Raw genomic sequence first — 19,351 nt, forward strand, 5'->3', positions numbered from 1 at the left:
AACTTATTTAATATCATGTTATAATATGTTATAGTGCACTATGTTATAGTGCACCTGCAAGGGACTCCTAGGGATCCATCCCAACACTGTGACAAAAATCTGCGCAGCAACATTCTGACGCAGCTGTAGGAGTGCATCCCTTTTCAAAGCTCACTAAAATCACAGAAGTGTATTATTTTCTACCTCAGTATGAATCCACAATTTGACACTGTAGTACGAGGCCTATGGTGTATGCACTTTCGACACAGCTGTATTTTCTAGATCGCCTGTTTGACAGAATTGCAAATCAATTATTAGGTCTGGAAACGGTGTTCTGCGAGGGTGTCACATCACTTTTGTTAATTGGTGCTCTAAGCCATCGCGCCCCAGCTGTCAACCCGGTCTGATAACCTGCCCAGTCTGTCACGCATCTTACACTACCAGGCCTCTGTAGAAAAGTTGGCTTCCAAAACAGTGGCTTCCAATGTAGTGCACAACTGGTCAAAGGTAGTGCATACGTAGGGAATAGTGTGCCATATCGGAGTCTCACACAATGTCCACGTCAGCACTGTCAGTGTGCTGCACTATGTTTCTTGTTCAAAAATAATTGGCTTCCGAGTCTAATGAGTCGAACAAATGTGCAAAGACCAAGTAGAAAATTATGTAAACCACTTCTACTACACTAGAAAGCTACTGGTCAGATTAACATACAAATCCCCCCCCCCCGCCCCCCCCCCAAAAGAGGGGGTGAGAATTTAATCAAAGTTAGAGCTTCTTAATTTAAGGAGGGACTCAGAGTGCACTTTTTCCTCTGCCAGATTTTTTGGCTCAAGAAAACGTTCCGTGTTTCGGCTTTTAATAGCTCCGATGTTTTGACCAATTGACTCACGATGTCGTCATTTTGAGACTGTATAGCATGAGAGGAGCTCTGTTAAATCACCAGGGTGTCCACTTTCGGTCACGCAATAACTTTTAACCTTCAAACGTCCTTCCTATCCCTATGCAACCAACATCAAATCCTGAACCTTTTTATCCCACAGTGTAATCACAATGACTTATCTTTTACATTGCCCAAGCCAAGCACCCATAGTACCCACGTGTTCCGTTATGCAAACTCATCGTCATATCTTACTCATCATAAAAATATTTAATATATCAAAATGTATAGTTTCTTTGAAGTCTTTGCTCTACGATTATGTAAATCAACGTAAGGGTCAGCACTCAAATAATAGAATCGCGATGATGGTAATGTTGGGTCAATAGTAGTTGGATAAATTCATTCTTAGTGTGATTGTTGGAATATGAAGACCTATTGATGATCTGTCAATACCAGTTACAAGCATTTTTATTTAGACTGATTAACTATGTGTATAAATATAGCATTGAATAGCTATGTATGTGTAATTATTTCATATCTTCCTTCCTTTGTATCTGCCTTTCTCCCCCTTATCACTTTCTCCATTCTTTTACATGAACTTTTTCCCCTTATCTCATGAAGCCACTTTCAGACAGCTATGTTAAGTAACTCCACTCCCCAGCTTTCAGCACTCCATCTTTCTTTCTCCACCATCTGTTCTCTACCAAACTTCCATTACACAGATTACAGAGATTCTGATGATTTTCAAAGAAATGCAGATTAGTGGACATGTTGTTTATTTACAGGGGTTAATCCTGTCTGACTCCGTTCATAAATTGATGGTGTCACTATTATTTCACACTGAGTTGCCTCTAACCGTCTCTATAAGGGGTCTGGATTTATGGGGTGTTCACATGCTATTAGAGTTATCTGAAGTCCGTAGTTCCGACTGGGAAATCTCACTTGAATGACCCTCCTGATCGTAATTACAAGTGGGAAACTCAGAGAAAATGTTAATTAACCAAGTTGTGACGTTTCACCACTGGCTTTTCACTTTATCAACTAAAATATTACCACAAATTAGTTTTTGACAATTACAAATATGTAAATGTGAATAATTTAGCTAGTTTGACCATATTGTCAATGATAAGCAAGCTAGATAACTTTATTGTCTAGCTAGCTAAAATCGTATTGGTGGAACAATTGTTCTGACTTAAAAGCACTTGATCACAAACATGCTGGAGTTATGACCTCCTTATTGGGAAGTTTCCCATATCCGACGACCATGTGAATGCCCCATTAGTGTAAAGATACATATATTTGATCATGTCTGCCAAATATCATATGCATGGACATTGATAACGGATGATTGTGATTGATTGTTCAACCGAAATTGGATTCAGAATGGTATGTTAATGCTCCTTTGACATAGGGTAAACATAACCAAAGTATTTTTTTCGGAATAATTTATTGTAGAATACCTTCAAAAACTAAACCAAAAACAAGCTAGACAAATAGAATTGCATAATTTCCCATATATATACAAATGACATAAAACAATGTATGTGCTTGAAAAAAACATTTATACTTTGTGGTCATGTTATTAATTATTGTATTATATATTTTTATTGTATTATGTGTGTTAATAAAATAATTGTATTAATATCATTTTTCAAACTGCATAAATACATCCTGAAGATTGCATAGACATTCCATCTTTCTGTTAATGTGTGGCTGTGTATCAATTGCAGCCCAGTGTGTGTGTGTGTGTGTGTGTGTGTGTGTGTGTGTGTATGTGTGTGTGTTTGGTTTTGGTTGTGGGGACATTTTGCAGGTCCCAACAAGGAAAAAGGCTATTTTAGGGTTAGGGGTTAGGGAAAATAGGATTTTAATGTGAATCAATTGTTTGATCCCCACAAGGATAGTAATACAAACGTGTGTGTGTGAGAAATAATCATTTTTCCAAGAAGTCCTCCTCACTGGCGTGACATCATTCTAACAAACTCTGTGGGAGAGAAAAAAGGAGAATGTAAGAAACTACACAAAACATACAGTACAAAACATAAACACAGTTCATTCATTAATACATACATCTGTATCACTTATATTCTGCAAATAGCTCCTCATTCCCCACAGTAGGATTCAATGGTCAACAACAACAATTTCAATGTGTATTGTTTCGGTGTTTTTTTTGTCATCTATGTTGTTTTGTCTATGCTGCCATTGTTGACGTCTGTCTTACTGCTGTTTGTGTATAGAGTGTTGTAGCGTCTGACTATCTTATTTGTTGTTGTTTAGATGACCATTGTAAATTCTCCTTACCTTCAAAGTCTACTGTCCCGTCACCGTTATTGTCAGCCTCTCGTACCACAGCGTCAATCTCTCTTCGAGACATGTGCTCCCCCATCAGCTTGGTCATGGCGTTTCGTAACTCCTCTGTTGTGATCTCTCCGTCTCCGTCCGCGTCAAACTAAACAGAGAGGGGGCAAGGATTTGAGTTTGCATAATCAACCAGCTAGATAGTATTATTAAACGGAGGGTAGCGAAGAGTACAATTCCAATGAAAGAGTCAGACTAATTGAAACAATATTGATCCAACCCCTGGTTAAGAGAATGGTATGAATGTACAAAGTCTTACCATCATACAAAATCAATACAAAACTAGAAAAAAGTGGTTCTGAGTAGGATTATGGTCTTGATATGGTGATATTGAACTAACTATCTTGCACTGACTCTATGCACGCACACTGGACTCGTTTATTGTTATTCGTTATTCACTATGTATTTATTCCTCGTGTCACTGTTTCTATTTTTATTTGAGATTTTTAATTATTTTTCTTTAACTCTGCATTGATGGAAAATAACCTGTTAGTAAGCATTTCACTGTTAGTCTACGCCTGTTGTTTACACAACATGTGACAAATAGCATTTGATTTTCTATGGTCAGTGGTGGAAAAAATACCAATGTGTCATACTTGAGTAAAAGTAAAGGTACCTTGATAGTAAAGGTACCTTGATAGAAAAAGACTCAATGTCACGGATCCCTCCGGACTTGTCGATTATTGTTACAATATCCATTGGTGCGTGTGAGTACCTGGGCTTTCGTGCCCTTGTGGATTGCGCAGATGGTTACGGGTCTCGTCCCGTGTGATAGTCATTGTGCGCATGTGTTATTTATTTGAGGTACTCTTAGCTCTTTTGTTTGGGTTTCAACCCTGTGTTTTTGTAAAGTGTTTGTTTGGTCTTCGTCCCAGTGCCTTTACACAGCACGCCGTAATTTGGGTTTAATAAAAAAAACTATTACGCATTCCTGCGTCTGCCTCCGGATCCTTTATGCCACTCCAGTAAAAGTGAAAGTCACACAGTAAAATATTACTTGAGTAAAAGTCTAAAAGTATTTGGTTTTAAATATACTGTAATTGCTAAATGTAATTGCTAAAATATTCTTAAGTATCAGAAGTCAAAGTAAAAGTATAAATAATTTCATATTCATTATATTAAGCAAATCAGACAGCACAATTTCCTTTTTTTTTATTTATTACGGCAAGCCAGGTGTACACTCCAATAGTTAGGCAATAATTTACAAACAAAGCATTTTTGTTTAGTGAGTCCACCAGATCAAAGGCAGTAGGGATGACCAGGAATGTTCACTTGATAGGTGTGTGAATTTGACAATTTTCCTGTCCTGCTAAATATTAGAAATGTAACGAGTACTTTTGGGTGTCAGGGAAAATGTATGGAGTAAAAAGTCCATTGATTCTTTTAGGAATGTAGTGGAGTAAAAGTTGTCAAAAATAGAAATAGCAAAGTAAAGTACAGATAACCCCCCAAAACGACTTACGTATTTTTACTTAAGTACCTTACACCACTGGATATGGTTGAATAGGGAGAGCAGCAGGAAAGTTTTTTTTTATTAGGGTGTCATGTTGGTTGTCTTTGCACAATTCCCTGACCATTTCATAGGGGTTATTCAGGGAACTTGGAAGACTTCTCTCTCTCACCTCTTTGAAAGCGTCCTTCAGTTCTTTCACGCCGATCATCCCAGCAGTCTCAGCCAGCAGCTTTGGGGCCATCAGCTCAACAAAGTCCTCAAAGTCTACTCTCCCACCAACTAGGAAATTGAAAGAGATTAAATCAATTATAATGAGAGTTCCACTAACCTTAATTTGCTCTAGTTATGACTGCTATTCTGGTACTGTGGTCCTCTTCAGGATTGTATATTTATCTGAATTAATTCTAGGGTTGCAAAATTCATGCAACTTTTGAAGTCCTGGTTGGAGGATCCCCAGTTGGAGAATTCCCTCCCTGCTTATTCCCTCCTCATTCCTGCAACTGGGATTTCTGACAAACCTGGGAATTTTCTAGAACCTGGGAAAGTTTCTTGAATTTTCAACAGAGAATTGTCTAATGACTCACGGTTCATGTTGATGTTCTGGCTCAGCTCGATCAGCTCCATCTCAGTGGGCATGTAGCCCATTGTCCTCATCAGGTTGCCCAGGTCCTTGCAGCTGATCAGCCCATCCTTGTCCTTGTCGAACTCAGCAAACGCCTCGCGCAGCTCTGAGAGACAGTAGGAACAACTTATCAGTCTTAAAAGATACTGTGAGAGACCAAGAGTTGGCAAACCTCTTGGGGAAGTTGGAACATTTCTTTCTCTGTATTTTCATTTGCTTCAGAGGGTACATCTATAATGGAATGAAGACTGTTTTTGAGTTTTCTTCAAGATACATGATAAATGAAACATAATTGGTAGATGGACATTTGAAATTTACTGTAAGGATAATCTTATAAAAAAAAGTATTTTCCATTTGATCAGAAATCAACCAACATTGAGGATTATTTAGAAATTGGTTGTAAAAAGTTACTAATATAACTTAGAAACCCTGTTACATTGACCAAATGGAATGGAGGACAAATGGAAAGAGTGAGATGACGCTGACACAATTTTCTTTTACCTTCAATTTCGTCATCGGCCAGCTCTCTGTCCTGCAAACAGTATTTACCAGAGTAAATTTATGTCGGATTTGATAGAATGTCTGCTTAGAGAGATGGTACAGTAAGTTGCATGAAGAATACTTCAATTTAACATATTACCATAAAGTGTGCTTTTCATTTAATACATGATAATGCAAATATTTCTCTATAACACCCCCCCCCCCCCCCCCCCCCCACACACACACACACACACACACATGCACACTCACACATGAAAAGCATCCAATCCCTATTGCACCCAACATTTTGATTTAAAATGACACAAACCGAAATGAGATTATGCCCAGATATTTAGAGAGGTTAGAGTGCATGTGCATGGCAGCTACCCATATATGAAGATAATGCCCATCTAGCAGACAATATTTGGGGAGTATGAACCACATGTAGTTCAGCTAGTAATTTAACTGCATTATTTGCAGTAGCTTGGTGGTAGTTGAACTAAATTCAAATCTAGGTAGTTTTTTCATTGATTAATTACTTTTTTGCCATGTAGTGGTGTTGCTAACTACAGGAACTACATTTGTTTGCAAAAATAAAACAAAAAATAGGTGATGTAGGCAATAATTTACTTTCTTTTTCGGCATCAGACCTACCTAATTGTCACTTGAAAAAATAGTTTTTATGTTAAATATGCTATATTACACATTTTGGTAGCATATGGCTGTGAAAGTGATCTGTCTTGCAAATTGTAGTCTATTCACATTAGAAGAAGTTAAGCTATACTAAAATGATCCTTAAGCTTTTGTGTGTGTATGTGTGTTGTTCTTTAAATAAATGTAATGAATGACTTTATCAATGTAATTTTAGTGAAGTAAACTACATTTTCTTAAGGGTAGCTTTAGTGTAGCTTAACTTCTTTCAGTGTGAATAAATTGGTAGCTTGGTAAACTATATTTTCAAAGTAGCTTCCCCAACGCTGCTAGCAGGTAGAGAGATAATGTCCATCTTTCTCTCTTTCTCTCACTCTCTCTCAATTAAATTCAATTCAAAGGGATATATTGGCAAAGCAAGAGAAATAGATAATAAACAAAGGTTAAATAAACAATAAAAAATGAACAGTAAACATTACACTCACAAAAGTTACAAAGGAATGGAGACATTTCAAATGTCATGTTATGGCTATTTACAGTGTTGTAACGATGTGCAAATAGTTCAAGTACAAAAGGGAAAATAAATAAACACATATGTCTCTCTCTATAATATTTTTTTTCTTCACAATCCACTCAACATATCATATTAGTTTGCCAGCACTTCCACACATACAGCATATTTTAGAATAAAATGTTTGTAAAACTTACAATATGCTTCCCTCCCCTCAGGAAGACACATGCTGCTCCTAAACTCATGTCTGTTAGATAGGGAAACAGTCAAAGATTAGCAAAGGTCCCTTGTCGTTCTTTAATGAAATGTATTTTACTTTATTGTACTCTACTCTTCTGTATTTGGCATCACTGGGGGGGACAGGATTAGTCTGCACTGACTAGTCTGTTTTTGTGATCTACAGGATTGAATATTTATATATGTTAATATTTAAAGTATATGTTTGTACTTTGAGTGTTTGTACTTCACATTTACATTTTAGTTCTTTAGCAGACGCTCTTATCCAGAGCGACTTACAGTTAGTGCATTCATCTTAAGATAGCTAGGTGCGACAACCACATATCTCAGATATAGTAAGAACATTTTTCCTCAGTAAAGTAGCTTTCAGCAAATTCAGTGCTAGTAGGGGGGGGGGGAGTCAAGTGTGTGTGTTAGTTTACGAAAGGCAAGTTTTGTACTTTGTACAAAGTGTGTGTGTGTGTGCGTGTGTGTGTGTGTGTGTGTGTGTGTGTGTGTGTGTGTGTGTGTGTGTGTGTGTGTGTGTGTGTGTGTGTGTGTGTGTGTGTGTGTGTGTGTGTGTGTGTGTCAGGTAACCTAACAGTATAGCGGCAGGTAGCCTAGCGGTCAACTTGTTGGGCCAGTAAAACCGTAAGGTTGCTGGTTCGAATCACCGAGGCGACTAGGTGAAAATCTGTCGATATGCCCATGAGCAAGGCGCTTAACCCTAGCAAGTCACTCTGGATAAGAGTGCGTGTTGTTTTTCAATAAAACATATGTATTGATACTAAAACTATATGCATGGTGAAAATCCATTGTAGTTTCCTTTCCATTTCCATTGTAGGCTTTTTAATCCACATACAGCATCTATGACTGTCACACAGTAAATTAATGCAGGCATTATCATCATGATGTTTATCTGCAAATGTTGCTATTTTGTAAACAAAACAGAATGGTGTATATTCACTTACCGTTTTATTTTCCTCTTCACTCAAGTATGTGCATCAATATCCCTACTGTCGGAGATGAGTGGATAGCCCTCTTTCTCTCTTCTCCTCTTTTCCCCTCTGCTCTATATGTGTCCACTCCCCCTTTCAGCAGTCTGCCCTGCCTCTCTGTCTGACTGACCGACACTCTTGAGTTCTGTGAGGATGGTGAGAAGGTGTGGTGTGTCTGAGGTTGCATTTAGGATGGAGGGGTATATGAGTGACAGGAGTGGGATGGGGGAGGGTTTGGAAGGCTGGTCATGGATGATCGAATCGGTAGTCCCATTAGTAAACTCTGCCCCTATGTCACAAAATTAAACACACAGTAAAACAAATGTATAAATACAATTGATTTACATTAGATACCATTTATATATTTTTTATTCATTTTAAAGCATAAGTTTGCACTACAACACATAATTCATAAATTAGGGGGGTGGTGACATTTTAATGATATCATTATCATTCAACAAATATTCATAAGGTGGCTGTATACATAGACTGGCGGAGGAGGATGTCGGAATAAGACCAAGGTGCAGTGTGGTAAGCGTACATTTTCTTTTATTTGTTCAAATGTCTCCAACATAACAAGAAATAACAAAAACGACCGTGAAGCTTACAAGGGCTACAGTACCCCTAACAAAGACAACTACCCACACTGAAAGGAAGGAAAAAGGGCTACCTAAGTATGATTCCCAATCAGAGACAACGATAGACAGCTGTTCCTGATTGAGAACCATACCCGGCCAAAACATAGAAATAAAGAAACATAGAAAACAAAACATAGAACATAGCCCACTCCACATCACACCCTGACCTAACCAAACAGAGAAATAAAACGGCTCACTAAGGTCAGGGCGTGACAGAGGAACATAATACAAGTATAGGGGTGCACACATATTAGATACAACTGTGGATACAATTACTTGTTCTCATTTGCTCTTATGCATTCATAAAAATCTGCACTATTTGCAAAGTTTAAAAAAATTCATATCATTATCTAAACGTTGCTTTAGCTCAATGATTACCTCAATGCTCTCGATACCCATTATTTTATCATAGGGTGCTGTTGTTTCTTGTTCGATTATCATGTTTAATGTGCATCCGTAAAGTGGAGTTGTGCCTCAGACTTTGTGTAATCCTACCCATGTTTACAGAGGCATCAATGGAAAGGGTATTTGAGGATTGGATTTAGAAAATCAACTTGAAGCGACAAATACACAAAATGAGTAACACAGACTCATGTATGTCGACTTCATAGAAGTGAGACACAAAGCAAGAGAGCAACGTAAAATTATGTACGGTATATTCTGCACAATTCTATATATTGAATTTAACTTTTTCACCACTTTTCACCACTTTTTTTAATCCTTTCTATTATTGTTATAGGTAACATACATGGATTAAAAACCGGAAGTATCAGATTCAAAACCGGTAAATGATTACAACTGATATGGGTATTTTTATAAACTAGGGTAACAGTGAGGATTTCCTACACTGGACAACTTGTTACAACTGTTGATAAGTCACTGATAATAATCTGCCAAATTTTTTCATGTCATTCCATGAAGATATAAGGGGGATCATAGCTATATTCAATACAATTGATGAGTTGATTTAAAACCTGTTTAACGCTTTATCATGGACATGGTCGGTGTCTTGAGGGATTTGTCCAAAATCGTGTAACTTAAAACATAACTTTTCTGTTCTTGCATTTATGGCAGTGTAAGTTGTTATTATATCATAAATTAATCATGAATCAGTTAAATTAGACATTGATCTTGAACCCTGTAAGAATCCTGGATCTAAATGTTGGACAGTGTTTTGTATAGACCGCTCAGAAATGCAGTGTAACGTCTTGACATTTCGTTAAGCAAAGTGTCAACACAGGACTAAGATCGAATCGTACTAAACCAGCTCCGACACTCATCAAATCTGGCAGGATTTGCAAACTATTACAGGCTACAAAGGGAAGCACACCCGAGAGCTGTCCAGTGATACGAGCCTTCCAGACGAGCTAAAAAACTTCTATGCTCGATTCGAGGCAAGTAACACTGAAACATGCATGAGAGAATTAGCTGTTCCGGACGACTATGTCATCACGCTCTCCGCACCCAAGTAAGACTGTAAAACAGGTCAACATTCACAAGGCCGCAGGGCCAGACGGATTACCAGGACATGTACTCCGAGAATGTGCTGACCATCTGGCAAGTGTCTTCACTGACATTCAACCTCTCCCTGTCTGAGTCTGTTATACCAACATGTTTCAAGCAGACCACCATAGTCCCTGTGCCAAAAAACACTAAGGTAACCTGCCTAAATGACTACCGACCCGTAGCACTCACATCTGTAGCCATGAAATGCTTTGAAAGTCTGGTCATGGCTCACATCAATACCATTATTCCAAAGACCCTAGACCCACTCCAATTTGCATACCGTCCCAACAGATCCACAGATGATGCAATCTCTATTGCACTCCACACTGCCCATTCACACCTGGACAAAGGAACACCTATGTGAGAATGCTATTCATTGACTACAGCTTAGTGTTCAACACCATAGTGCCCTCAAAGCTAATCACTAAGTTAAGGACCCTGGGAATAAACAGCTCCCTCTGCAACTGGATCCTGGACTTCCTGATGGACTGCCCCCAGGTGGAAAGGGTAGGTAACAACACATCCGCCATGCTGATCCTCAACACGGGGACCACTCAGGGTGCGTCCTCAGTCCCCACATGTACTCCCTGTTCACTCATGACTGCACGGCCAGGCACGACTCCAACACCATCATTAAGTTTGCCGATGACACAACAGTGTTAGGCCTGATCACAGACAACGATGAGACAGCCTATAGGGAGGAGGTCAGAGACCTGACCATGTTGTGCAAGGACAACAACCTTTCCCTCAATGTGATCAAGACAAAGGAGATGATTGTGAACTACAGGAAAAGGAGGACCGAGCAGGCCTTTTATATATACAATTATATAAATTATTAAATTGTATAACGTTGCGGTCCTTGGAAATTACAATGAAGTGCATGAAAAAGTCCCTGAATGTCCTTGAATTTGACTTGCCAATGTCTTTATGAACCCTGCTTAAAGTTAAAGGATGTTTAGTCCTAGGCCTATGTTGTTGTATAGGTAGAGTTATGGGCTAATTTGAATATATTCACTTTTATATATTCCTTTAAGTACACGTGGAACTGCATGAAAATCATTTTTTTACCATCCCAATGTCACACATTGGCCCCAATATTTATAGAAAGACCCATATACATCATATGAAATAAGTCTCTCACTGTTGCCGCCTGTTATAGACCCCCCTCAGCTCCCAGCTGTGCCCTGGACACCATATGTGAATTGATTGGCCCTCGTCAATCTTCAGAGTTCATTCTGTTAGGTGGCCTAAACTGGGATATGCTTAACGCCCCAGCAGTCTTACAATCTAAGATAGATGCCCTCAATCTCACACAAATTATCAAGGAATCCACCAGGTACAACCCTAAATTCGTAAACATGGGCACCCTCATCCTGACCAACTTGTACTTCAAATACACCTCTGCTGTTTTCAATCAGGATCTCAGCGATCACTGCCTCATTGCCTGCATCCACTATGGGTCTGCGGTCAAATGACCACCCCTCATCACTGTCAAATGCTCCCTGAAACACTTCTGCGAGCAGGCCTTTCTAATCGACCTGGTCCGGGTATCCTGGATGGATATTGACCTCATCCCATAAGTGGAGGATGCCTGGTCATTCTTTAAAAGTAATTTCCTCACCATCTTAAATAAGCATGCCCCTTTCAAAAAATGTAGAACTAAGAACAGATGTAGCCCTTGGTTCACTCCAGACCTGACTGCTCTTGACCAGCACAAAAACATCCTGTGGCGGACTGCAATAGCATTGAAAAGTCCCTGCGATATGCAACTGTTCAGGGAAGTCAGGAACCAATACACGCAGTTAGTCAGGAAAGCAAAGGCTAGCTTTTTCAAACCGAAATTTGCATCCTGTAGCTCTAGCTCCAAAAAGTTTTGGGACACTGTAAAGTCCATGGAAAACAAGAGCACCTCCTCCCAGCTGCCCACTGCCCTGAGGCTAGGTAACACGGTCACCACCGATAAATCCATGATAATCGAACATTTCAACAAGCATTTCTCTACGTCTGGCCATGCTTTCCTTCTGGCTACCCCAACCCCAGCCAACAGCTCCCCCCCCCCCACCTGCAGCTACCCGCCAGAGCCTCCCCAGCGTCTCTTTCACCCAAATCCAGATAGCAGATGCTCTGAAAGAGCTGCTAAACCTGGTCAGTCATGCTAAACGACCTGTATGCTCTAGTCGGCTGGCCCTCGCTACATACACCTGTATCCGTCGCCAGACCCACTGGCCCCAGGTCATCTATAAGTCTATGCTAGGTAAAGCTCCGCTTCAGCTCACTGGTCACGATAAAAACACCCAACCATAACACGCACTCCAGCAGGTATATCTCACTGGCCATCCCCAAAGCCTTTGGCTGCCTCTCTTTCCAGTTCTATGCTGCAAGTGACTGGAACGAATTGCAAAAATTGCTGAAGCTGGAGACTTACATTTCCCTCACTAACTTTAAACATCAGCTATCTGAGCAGCTAACCGATCTCTGCAGTTGTATATAGTCCATCTGTAAATAGCCCACCCAATCTACCTACCTCATCCCCATATTGTTTTTATTTACTTTTTGGCTCTTTTGCACACCAGTATCACTACTTGCACATCATCATCTGCTCATCTATCACTCCAGTGTTAATCTGCTAAATTGTAATTACTTTGCTACTATGGCCTATTTATTGCCTTACCTCCTCATGCCATTTGCACACCCTGTATATAGACTTAATTTGTTTTCTATTGTGTTATTGACTGTATGCTTGTTTATTCCATGTAACTCTGTGTTGTTGTTTGTGTCACACTGCTTAGCTTTATCTTGGCCAGGTCGCAGTTGTAAATGAGAACTTGTTCTCAACTAGCCTTCCTGGTTAAATAAAGATGAAATAAAAAATATACTGTATAGTGTGGTAAGCTCAACAGAATATTGTTAACATACATATGTAACAAATGGAATAAACTATTTTCTCCATAGAATACAAGTTACAAAACATTGTAACTTGAAGAGCATAATAGCATATCAGTGGGCCAGGGTCCTGACTGTGTATGTGTGTGTGTGACTGTGTCCACAGTCCTGACCCTTTCCCCTCTGCCTGTCTCGAGCTGTTATGTAAAATCATCGAAAATCTGTTTGCATAAGAGATTTAATCCACGGCTTTAGCCCGACAGGAACTTATACAGATTTCATTATAATTTTGGTTATTGCGCCGCTGGGGCAGCGGCTGAGGTTACGTAAGGCTGAGTTAGGTGAGAGAGGGAATGGGGGAGAGGAGGGAATGGGGGATGTGGGGTAGAGAGGGAGGAAGAAAAAGGGTAAAGAGTATGGCATGTTTTGATTTTATTTAATTGAACCTTTTTTTAGGCAGGGGAATTCCTATGAGACCAAGGTTTATTTTTCAAGGGAGATCCTAATGACAAGACAAAGCAAATACAAAAATCACAATTATAAAAAACATATTCCTCTACCAACAATCTGAATTGCCCAAAAGGCACCAATGTGCTCAACTGTAGGGTATTCTGAACATTGTTCCATAAGTGAGGTGAGAGGAAACTTAAAGCCGTTTTACCTAAATCTGTAGTGACAGAAGGAATTTCAAGAATAAATAAACAGACTGCGCTGTGGTAAATTGCATCTAACGGTTTTAATGATGTGGCAGCTGCATTCATGTTGATGATGTCGCCACAGTCTAGGACCAGAAGAAATGTTGACTGAATTATCTGCTTTTTACTCTTAAGCGAGAGGCACAACCTACTGTATTTCTATACAAGAAGCCGAGAAATGTTTCGGGGTCCCGAGTGGCTCAGCGGTCTAAGGCACTGCATCTCAGTGCTAGAGGTGCCACTACAGACCCTGGTTTGATTCCAGGCTGCATCACAATTGACCCGGTGTTAGGGTTTAGCCGGGGTAGGCCGTCATTGTAAATAAGAATTTGTTCTTAAAGGACATGCCTGGTTAAATTAAAAAGCCCAGTTTTATTTTCAGCTTCTTAGTAAACACATCTATATTAGACCACTAATTCTATATTCTAATGCACAGATATTTGTAAGCATGTGTAGATGGACAGAGGGAAAGATATGGAGGTGAAATAAATGCAAGGTTTTGAGAGGGATAGATGGATTTCAAGTCAAGCTGGGCAGCTTTCAGAGTTTGATTTGCGATTCAAACAACAACAAAGTAGGGGTAAACGGCTAATGGATGGGGATGGAGAAATTTAACCAATCTCAAATGAACAAACAGAGCTATGGATGCAAGAACTGAAATGGATAGTTTTCACCATATTTTTAAGCCATACAGTGTTTGTTTACAATTACATTGTTTACAAACAATGGAGTAAAACAGGCTTATATACAGTATTTGGAGTTCAGTGGGGGAAAGACAGTTGAACTAAGCTCATGAGGCATGTGTAAGTTATATTCTTCAAGAATCAATGTCATTTGTTTTAAGAGTCCCAATGTCACGTTCTGTCCTTAGTTCCTTTGTTATGTCTTTGTTTTAGTATGTTCAGGGCGTGAGTTGGGTGGGTTGTCTATGTTGTTTTTTCTATAATTTGGGATTTTCTGTGTTCGGCCTGGTATGGTTCTCAATCAGAGGCAGCTGTCAATCGTTGTCCCTGATTGAGAATCAAACTTCGGTAGCCTGGTTTCACTTTTGAGTTGTGGGTGTTTATTTTCTGTTCTGTGTTTTGTTGCACCGTTCAGGACTGTTCGTTTGTCGTGTATTGTTTTTGTTTCATTATTCATTCTTTATTAAATTACAATGATGTACTTACCACGCTGCACCTTGGTCCTTTCTTTCTCCCGACGACAACCATTACACCCAAATTGGATGTACCAATCCCAGATTGCCCCTTCAAAGAGAGGGGGGTTGGTGGGGACATAGTCGCGGAAATCCCAGACAGGACTAACATTGTTAACATTGTGGGAACATGTCTGTCTAGAGACACTAGTGGGGACAGGGTGGCATAGTGTGACAGTATAATCTAAAATATGGTCAAATTCCAATTGCAAAGGATGAAGAACCAAAGTACAGATAAAGATCAAACATTTTGGATGAGTCTGGGAATATAAATAAGAAAATGGATCATCTAGATTTTAGTGATGTCATTGGTTGTTTGGGTGTTTTTAGACATAGCAATCAAAAGCATGTTATCTTCAGTCTGAAGGTTTGAGAAATGTAAATGTTGTGATGATTTTCTTATGTTTGGCAATTAAAAGCTGATCATGATGATAATGAATTCATTCAGTTTACACATTTTTATTTAACTAGGCAAGTCAGTTAAGAACAAATTCTTATTTACACTGACAGCCTAGGAACAGTGGGTTAACTGCCTTGTCCAGGGGCAGAACAACCCATTTTTATCCTGTCTGCTCTGGGATTTGATCTAGCAATCTTTTGGTTACTGGCCCACGCTCTAACCACTAGACTAGCTGTTGCCCCCACATCTGTAGTAACTCTTAAATAAGGGTCCTTAAAACATTTAAAAGCATGAAAACATTGTCACATCAATAGAACTTCAGAAAATTTGCACTACACATTTAAATCTGTAAGCCTATTGTATTGTGTATTTCTGTGTTTTGTATTTTTTATGGTATGGGGTGATGTATTTTATTGGGGAATGTGTATTTTTTATGTTGCGGGTTTTGTGTCGGTTTGATATTTGAAAAACGGACTTGCCTTTCTTAATTTCCCCCTGTGTGATTAATAAAGTTGAATTGAATTGCATTAAATTGAGTTGAATTGAATTAATGTAATTTAATTATTACACCTTCATAACGTATACATAATTAATTGTGAAATAGTAATAATCGCTGGCTGCAGCAGATTGACATAGTAGGGTTTTCTATACCAACATGCTGCTTAGATCTGGAGATCATGGTTTCAGATTTGAAAATAATGAAGTCAGATGGTCTACAAGAAAAGAAACAGAGAAACAGAATTGATGACACAATGTTGAATGGTGTAAGCATTTTTCCCCTTGTATTTACATTGTGTTGTGGTGTTTTGACTTGAATATTGCACAACAGAGATTACGTTGAGTGGATTATGAGAGCAAAGGATAGACTGTGAACGTGTGTGTGCATGAGTGACTATGAAGCATTGTATACTTATCTAATACGTAACTAATGCTTTTCATTGTTATCTCGGTGTGACTGACGATCGTCCTATAATCTCTGTCACTTATCAAAAGAAATGACTAATATAAATTACCAGCCATTGTTTATGGAACAGTTTATGAGTACCACAATTATTAATTTATATTCATGTCTTAATTACTTTCTTATGTCATTCTCGCTGGCACCAAAAGTAAAAAAAAGTGTTGATGGGGACAGAATGCGGTTGGACCATCAACGAATTGGCATATATATTACTCTTACAGAATTTCCACGTGGAAGAGGATATTGGAAATGTAATCAAAGCCTAAGAATTTGTAAAGAACTTTTACCGACATAACATAGGTACAGCAGATCCCCTTATTGTATGAGACACTTTTAAATGTGCCTTTCGAGGCCATGCAGTTCAGTACTCATCTCTAAAACAAAAGCAATTTAGGTCAAAAGAGTCCATATTAACAAAGCAAATGGAAGGACTAATAGTACAGATAGATAGCAATAAAAACTGTACCATAGTGGAACATAACAAGTTAGAGGAAAAACAAAAAGAAATGGAGAAACTTATTCAAGAAGTTTCAAGTGTAGTATATTGTAAAAAATGCACCAAATAATTTTTGAATCTACCAAAAATAATTTACTGAAATTTGTGACAAATGATGGAGTAACCCATGATTCACCAAATAATATTTTGAAAGAGGAAGCAAAGCATATGTTTTCATTTCAGTCTCCTCCATCTCCACGAACCAAAAAATAACTGTATGGATTATTTTTCTATTTAATAATGTAAAATGAACAGCTGTACAGCAAGACTCATGTGAAGGCCAAATTACAGAGGAGGCACTTCTTGATGCAATTAAAGCATTTAAGTCCGGAAAACTCTGGGTTAGATGCCATACCAGTGGAGGTATACCAAACCTTTTTTGATATATTCAGAGGACAAATATTAGCATGTTTCAACCACACCTACAAAAACGGTAGATTATCAGATACTCAACAAGAAGGTCTGATTTCATTATTACTGAAGCAGGTGGCAAGTGGTAAATACAAAGATCCGGTCCATCTTAATAGAAAGTTGGCAAAAATAGATACGATTTTGCTGCCATGGAAAGGAAAATTCCTGTCTTTTTGTGGAAAAATCACCCTGATGAACTCTTTAGTCATGTCCCAGTTTACCTGTCTGCTTATGGTCTTGCGACCTGTTTTTTTTTAATTATATGAGCCAAAAATATTAAATTTAATTTGGATTGGCAAGCCAGGCAAAATTAAACGGGCCTGTTTATATAATGAATATATATATAGGGAGGGCAGAAATTATTAAATATTAAAGCATTACACCTCTAAATAAAAGCGTCAGTCATACAAAAATTATATTTAATCTAAACTGTTTCTCTAGCAGATTAGTATGAATGTCTCACCCTATGTTCAAGAATAGCCTTTTCCCCTTTATTCAGATTATAACCTTTCACTTTCAGTTATTTTAAAATTAAATAATCTACAATGATAGGAAATGATAGGCAATTAGCAAGACACCCCCAATAAATGAGTGGTTCTGCAGGTGGTGACCAGACCACTTCTCAGTTCCTATGCTTCCTGGCTGATGTTTTGGTGACTTTTGAATGCTGGCGGTGCTTGAATGAGACGGAGTCTACAACCCACACAAGTGGCTCAGGTAGTGCAGCTCATCCAGGATGGACCATCAATGTCAGCGTAGTGTCCAGAGCATGGAGGCGATATCCAGGAGACAGGCCAGTACATCAGGAGATGTGGAGGAGGCCGTAGGAGGGCAACAACCCAGCAGCAGGACCACTACCTCCGCCTTTGTGCAAGGAGGAGCAGGAGCAGCACTGCCAGAGCCCTGCAAAATGACCTCCAGCAGGCGGTCAGAAACAGACTCCATGAGGGTGGTATGAGGGCCTGACGTCCACACGTGGGGGTTGTGCTTACAGCCCAACACCGTGCAGGATGTTTGGCATTTGCCAGAGAACAACAAGATTGGCAAATTCGCCACTGGCGCCCTGTGCACTTCACAGATGAAAGCAGGTTCACACTGAGCACATGTGACAGACGTGACAGTCTGGAGACGCCGTGGAGAACGTTCTGCTGCCTGCAACATCCTCCAGCATGACCGGTTTGGTGGTGGGTCAGTCATGGTGTGGGGTGGAATTTCTTTGGGGGGCCGCACAGCCCTCCATGTGCTCACCAGAGGTAGCCTGACTGCCATTAGGTACCGAGATGAGATCCTCAGACTGCTTGTGAGACCATATGCTGGTGCAGTTGGCCCTGGGTTCCTCCTAATGCAAGACAATGCTAGACCTCGTGTGGCTGGAGTGTGTCAGCAGTTCCTGCAAGAGGAAGGCATTGATGCTATGGACTGGCCTGCCCGTTTCCCAGACCTGAATCCAATTGAGCACATCATGTCCATCCACCAACGCCACGTTGCACCACAGACTGTCCAGGAGTTGGCGGATGCTTTAGTCCAGGTCTGGTTGGAGATCCCTCAGGAGATTATCCGCCACCTCATCAGGAGCATGCCCAGGCGTTGTAGGGAGGTCATACAGGCACGTGGAGGCCACACACTACTGAGCCTCATTTTGACTGTTTTAAGGACATTACATCAAAGTTGGATCAGCCTGTAGTGTGGTTTTCCACTTTAATTTTGAGTGTGACTCCAAATCCAGACCTCCATGGGTTGATAAATTTGATTTCCATTGATAGTTTTTGTGTGATTTTGTTGTCAGCACATTCAACTATGTGAAGAAAAAAGTATTTAATAAGAATATTTCATTCATTCAGATCTAGGATGTGTTATTTTAGTGTTCCCTTTCCCCTTTTTTGAGCAGTGTATATATACAGTGGGGCAAAAAAGTATTTAGTCAGCCACCAATTGTGCAAGTTCTCCAACTTTAAAAGATGAGAGAGGCCTGTAATTTTCATCATAGGTACACTTCAACTATGACAGACAAAATGAGGAGA

The 19,351-nt window shown here is 39.5% G+C and overlaps 1 protein-coding gene across 1 annotated transcript; it reads right to left on the reverse strand.

Annotated features, from left to right (window-relative positions):
- Positions 1 to 1,620: 1,620 nt before the first annotated feature.
- On the reverse strand, positions 1,621 to 8,351 carry cabp5a (calcium binding protein 5a). The gene is made up of 7 exons (XM_020454568.2): positions 8,119 to 8,351; positions 7,129 to 7,178; positions 5,791 to 5,821; positions 5,252 to 5,395; positions 4,837 to 4,946; positions 3,158 to 3,305; positions 1,621 to 2,840 (listed from the first exon to the last, which is right to left on the reverse strand). Exons 2-7 carry the CDS (start codon positions 7,174 to 7,176, stop codon positions 2,812 to 2,814), a joined length of 510 nt encoding a protein of 169 aa, XP_020310157.1. The 5' UTR covers positions 7,177 to 7,178; positions 8,119 to 8,351; the 3' UTR covers positions 1,621 to 2,811.
- Between the last annotated feature and the right edge of the window lie 11,000 nt (positions 8,352 to 19,351).

Source organism: Oncorhynchus kisutch, linkage group LG20, assembly GCF_002021735.2.
Source record: "Oncorhynchus kisutch isolate 150728-3 linkage group LG20, Okis_V2, whole genome shotgun sequence".
NCBI lineage: Eukaryota > Metazoa > Chordata > Actinopteri > Salmoniformes > Salmonidae > Oncorhynchus > Oncorhynchus kisutch.

Coding starts and splice junctions, on each gene's coding strand:
- cabp5a (XM_020454568.2), bottom strand. CDS start 7,176: ATGAGTTTAGGAGCAGCATGTGTCTTCCTGAGGGGAGGGAAGCATATT. Junction 3,306..4,836: donor TGAAGGACGCTTTCAAAGAG/GTGAGAGAGAGA, acceptor CTCTCTGTTTAG/TTTGACGCGGACGGAGACGG. Junction 2,841..3,157: donor CGGGACAGTAGACTTTGAAG/GTAAGGAGAATT, acceptor TCTCTCCCACAG/AGTTTGTTAGAATGATGTCA.